The 6,000-nt window shown below is 38.5% G+C and overlaps 1 protein-coding gene across 1 annotated transcript in view; it reads left to right on the top strand.

Moving 5' to 3' along the window:
- LOC143227364 (dynein axonemal heavy chain 8-like) overlaps window positions 1-6,000 on the top strand; it is a 45,561-nt gene continuing 39,561 nt past the window's right edge. Inside the window, exons 1-2 of the mRNA XM_076458818.1 lie at window positions 1-70; window positions 656-807. Coding sequence (XP_076314933.1) covers window positions 1-70; window positions 656-807 — 222 coding nt within the window. The remainder of the gene's footprint in view (window positions 71-655; window positions 808-6,000) is intronic.

Here is a 6,000-nt window from a genome sequence, read left to right as displayed (position 1 = left end):
ATGGCTGCAAGAGAGATTTGTGCAAAACAACTAGAACAGTTCTCTTCTGGACATCAGAATTTTGCAGAGGGTAGGAAGAACTATAATGCCTTTCTTATTGCATCTGTAGATTTGCAAAAGAGAACTAACAAATATGGTACACCTAAAATGGCTGGTTGAGTTCTTCCTTTGAAGTTTATCCTCACTTCACAGAAGTTATTGATAATTGATGGTAAGCATGTTACTTCATAGTGTGACCATGACTGAATGGTGCATTCTCTGTAGTAGGTAATTACTGATAATAGATTACTGATAATTCACCAGCCAGAGTAATTAAACCCTCACTCTGACTGACAACTTTTCCTCCATTAAAGGCTAACAGGGACTACTGTAGGTTCTATTGGTGGATGGTGTTTACCAGAAGGTGAAACAGGCATGCAGTAATGAAGTTGGTTATACATAGGGCAGCACTGAGCCTCTTTAAGCCAAGAGGTATATTTTCTTGTTATCCATGGATCATAGAAATGAGTGTGGTTATGCAAAGCCATTGTTTGAGTGTAGGAGGCCCTGTGGAAGTTCACTCCACTGCACTGCTGATGTTTAGGATATCTTATTCTTGTAATGGCTAAGGGTTTGTGAGTGAGAAGTATACACTGAAACTATAAGTAACTTTTAGAAAGGTTAAACAGATACTGCCATTTATGTTTATGGTGGAGCAAAAGAAAGTCTGGACTTCATCCTGAAGCATTTCAGAAGGAATGGCTAGACTCAGAAACAAGTGATAAACACCTATCCCTGGGTTTGGACAGTCTGATCTCTAATGCTGGAGTATTTCAGCAAAGCACAGTTGCAGGATTAGGATACAGTTGTAGCTGAGTAGGATACTGACATATCAACTAGGTGGAAAACTGAATTGTCAATTGGGATGAGATCAAGACTCAAAAGGCAGGTTTTACAAAGAAAAGATTTTAGTGGTAATTTCGAACAAATCACAAGAGAGAAAAACCCCTAAAGTGTCTGCTGTGCTTCAAGATAAACTCAAGTTTTACAGAATACAAAGTAGTCAACACATCTTTGCACTGCAAGGCACACTCATTGGTTCCCACTGAATTGACAAAGCTTATTTGGTTCACCCATTATATTTGTGCCATAGTTAGTACTGATTATACCTTCATCTAGACATTACTGTGAAAGGAAAGCAGGAACACTTTAAAAAATGAACTTGCATACCTTGTCATATAGCAAGATAGGTGAAACTAGCAGTATTATTCAGCTGCACAACAGATGTAATGCTGTTTCCACTCTGAAAACTAATGGAACTTCAAGTTGAAAATGGCCACCACTGTGGATGTAGAGCATAGGCAGCCCTATACCCAAACATTTGATATATAGACTAGCTTCTTTAAGCTAGGTTGTACTTGATATGTGCCTTTGAAGGTATAAGTGTGAGAGGCAGTGTTAGTGGTTGATGTATAACTGATTGGACACTGGTTGATCTTGTATAAGCTTTGAGTGAAACTGCTACATCCTGTTAGCAGTGATTTCATTCTGACAAATAGTGATAGCCTAGACATGATATGAGAAACCACAGAATGAAGATATTCATTTGTGACTTTGGGTCTGGCATTGGTATGTTAAGGATGAACATATTGCATAAATTCTCCATCCATTGTATTTGTGCATCATGTGAGCTGTTCTTCAATGGAAAACTTAACCAGTGATGGCCAGACCAGGCTCAGAAAGAGCATACTTCATAATGGCATGTTGTGGAGGGACTAGCAGTATTTTGGTGTATCTTTTTCAAGTGGACTCCTGTATGTGGTTGGGGAACTCTAAGGAAAAGTTCTGTGTTTTCAGTCTACCTACTTTTGGAGATGAACATCTAAACACTTGGTTGTTGTGTGCAATGACCCATGAAGGGTAAGATAGGAACCTGGTGGTTGAATGGTGTCTGGGGCACTGCAACACACCACTTTAGCCATGAATTTCTGTGAATGAGTGGTCTTGGGTGCCCCCTCATGGCCACTTGACTGGTCATGCTAGGCTAAGTTGAACTGAGTACTGGTGTTGGGCATTATTAATGGGTGTTGTAGACATTAGGTTTGATGCTGGTGTTTGGGTATAGTGTTCACAAAGCTTTGGTATTGCTGCAGTGTTCTTGTTTGGCATTTTATTGCATTCCCTTTGGTGGGTGGAGTCAGTGGACATTGTAACATTCTCCTATTATTAAAAGCAGCTAATTAGTAAATGACTCAGACCATTAGTCTTTAACCCATTCAGAACCTGCACCTTGTTTTTTTGTTTTTTACATTCATTGTCAGAGAAGTCTTTAGGGCAAATGTGTCCTTTTTAACTCACAAAGGATTAGAGGGGCTTGCTGGCTTTCCAAAATCAGTCAATAAGCTATGTTATTGGGATATCTTGATGGAAACATCTACACTCCTCCTCAGTTCAAAAGTTATTGGGGATACGAGGGCTGTTCAAAAAATACGAGGACTGACGTCATAAAACAAAATGTACTTTATTTAGAAGTTACAAGTCTGGGACCCCTTCAAAGTACTCTCCTCCCCAATGCACACACTTATCCCAACGGTGTTTCCACTCGTTGAAACAGTCCTGGTAAGCTTCTTTTGTAATGTCCTCCAGCTCCTTCGTCGCATTTGCCTTAATCTCGGGAATCATCTCAAATCTTCTTTCTTTCAAGGGTCTTTTGAGTTTGGGGAACAAGAAACAATCGCAAGGAGCAAAGTCAGGTGAGTAAGGGGGGTGGGGAAGAACAGTGATCGAGTGTTTGGCCAAAAACTCACGAGTTCTGAGGGATGAATTTCGCAGCAACGCTGTGCATCTTCAATTTTTCGGTCAAAATCTCGTAACAAGATCCAACTGATATCCCACACTCTTCAGCAAGCTCCCTGGCAGTCAGACGTCGATTTGTCCACACCAGGGTGTTGATTTTGTCGACGTGTGGGTCGTCAGTTGACGTGGAAGGACGTCCAGGTCGCTCATCATCTTCAATGGACTGTCGACCATCCTTAAAACGTTCATGCCACTTGAAACATGCCGTACACTTCAAAGCAACATCACCGTAAGCCGTGTTAAGCATAGCAAAAGTTTCAGTCGCAGATTTTCCAAGTTTAACACAAAATTTCACAGCAAGTCGTTGCTCTTTCAGGTCATTCATTCTGAAGTCCGCCAAACGAAAAAATTACACTTCACTTAAAACCGCGTAGCTAATACACAAATAAAGATATCTGTAATCGGGAAATGGTGTCGTAATCAGCTGACCTGTGCGAACCTAGCGACACCAAGCGGATTCCCCTGGAACCAACTGGAGCCACGTAATTCAAACAGTTTGCGTATTTTTTGAACATACCTCGTATACCCATTTATGTTACTTCCCATGCTGCATTTAATTACTCATGAGGTATGATTGTTAAGAGGGCTTTGAAGAACATCCCTGAGTCAGAAATCCTCACTGGTTTCTCCAGCTAAGGAGCTTCTGCAGTGTGACATATTTCCACTCATAAGGAAGGAATTGCCAATGTTCTTATTTTGAAGTTTACATCATCACATGGGTGTGTAAATTCACGCTATTTTAAATATAAGGTATGATCATGCATTTCCAAGTATATTAGTTGATTCAAGTATCAGTGTTTCTGTCAGTTGAAGGCATGTTGTCATGGTTTTGTGATGTATGCTAATTGTGGTGGCAAAGACTATGATGCTTATAAGTGTCATTTGGACACCTGCTGCATTAATTATGGTGATTCCCACCCCTTTAGCAATACATCTTGCCATGAAGAGATATAAGAGAAAGAAATACATCATTTTAGTACTGTTAATAACATTTCTTAGCCATAAGCATGGAAGTAGTTGTCCCCTACTCCACTACAGACATATATTTCTGTGCAGTATTCCACTGCTACAGTGAGCATGCAGATAGAGCTTTCTGTGCCTCCATCAGAGTATGTTTTGTACCACAGCATTTCACCTGTGGTTGTGTCTTCCTTCCTCTGTGGGCTGTGCTCTTTTAGAATAGATAGTCTGCTGTTCTTCCTTTTGGTCTTCATATTCAGGCACAGCTAGCTGAAGTGGGTCTGTTTTTGGAAGACATTGCTGTCTCCAATGCTTAGCCTATCATGACATAGCTTAATACCATCCTTATCTGTGATCTTCCTTTAAGCCATCTGAGAAAGGCAGAAATTCATGAATGGAAGTACTATCTTCAATTTGGTGAACATCTGTCAAACCATTCTTTTGTTCCTGTTTTTATGGATGGTTAAAAGTCAGGTCACTCTGTGAGCACTGTTATTGTTTGTTGTGACTCAGTGGTTGCTCAGTATTCCTTTTACAGTTTCTGTGTCCACTGCTGAGTTGTGTGCCTTTTTTTTGCCCTGGATCATGTAGAAGCAATGCAGCATGCTGCTTCTACAATTATCACTGACTCTTTCAGTCTACTTGCCCTGGAATTGCTTAAAATTAGTTCTCACCCTGTTCTCGTTGATATTCAACAATGACTGGCCCACTTTTCTATGTTTCTATCCATGTCAGTATTTGTGGAAATGAGCTTGGTGACACTGAAGCTAAGTACATCTGATCTGGTGCTGCTACAGTCTTTCCTGTTCCATTTATGGACTATGGTCCTGTGATAAAGACATATCTTCATACTATTTGGCAGCCAGCTTGGGATGAGCAGCTTCATGACAAGATTTTTTCATATTAAATCGACTGCTATTCTTTGGCTGCCTAGTTTCCATAGAGATTGAAAGAAGAAAGTTGTTTAGGCTATACTATGCAATGATCACAGTTCTTTAACTCATCATTTTCCTTTGTCTAGTACTGATCCACCAATGTGTAGTCTTTGTGATACTTAATTCATGGTAATCCATGTTTTACTATTATGTTATTGTTATGACCATGAGTGACAACACCATTTTAGACATTTACTTTCTAGAAGTTTACCCCTGACATTTGACTGTGTCATTGGTAATGGTGACACTGTCCAATTTGATTGTGATTTTAGCTTTTTACATGTCATATCAGTTTTTTATAACATTATTTAGATTTTAACTTTACTTCTTTTTACCAGAACTTTTCCTTCTGATTTTATCTTTACACATGAATTGCATATTTTTCCTGTTAACAGTGATCTGTCTCTTGTGGGATGGATTCCCAGTGTTATGTAATTATGAGCTATTAGCTGTCTAGATTGGCACTGGATTGGTCACCAACATGACAAATGAAATAGAGGTAACCAACAATTTTGCTATGAGTTATGTAATTATGAGCTATCAGCTATCTAGATTAGCACTGGAATGGTCATCAACATGACAAATGAAGTAGAGGTAACCAACATTTTTGCTGTGAGTAGCACCACTCCAACATAAATACTTGGTATTGACATATGTGAAGCCTGTGGTTGAGGGGTGTAGAAGCAGTCTTGATTTAACATAGTAGCAGAAGCTCAGTGAGATGTTGGTTGATTTTGCCAATATACTTTTAGGACCAAATAGTAATTTGCTATCATATTGACACAGATTATGCATGTCTGATTAAATAATGGCCCTAGAGCAGTGGATGTTAAAATACATTGTAATTAAAGGTATGGTGGTACATGATACAGTGCTGTGATATGAGTATCATATCATGAAGACGTGATATGATTATATCAATATATTGTCTGATACAACATGATTTATGTATCTTCACAAAATTTGGCAAGCTTTGAGTAAATTTTGTACAGAAAAAACTGAATTTTTAATAAAGTATTTATGTTAAAAGTTAATAGTGATTCAATGAATGAAAATAAGTAATGAGTTCTAGATGTTGTCTTCATTTCTTTTAGGAAAAACATCACATGAAAATTAATGATACCAAGATAGATAGACAGATATTTACTTTTTTGTTTTATTTCTCTGGTCACCTGCTATTTAGTTGATCAAACCAAAAATTTGAAAAACCACTGTAAAGTGTAGAGTACTTAAATAAGACAATGTTAGTAATATAGATAACAAATTACAG

This window comes from Tachypleus tridentatus, chromosome 9 (assembly GCF_004210375.1).
Source record: "Tachypleus tridentatus isolate NWPU-2018 chromosome 9, ASM421037v1, whole genome shotgun sequence".
NCBI classification, from domain to species: domain Eukaryota; kingdom Metazoa; phylum Arthropoda; class Merostomata; order Xiphosura; family Limulidae; genus Tachypleus; species Tachypleus tridentatus.
This window is presented reverse-complemented; position numbering and strand designations above follow the sequence as displayed.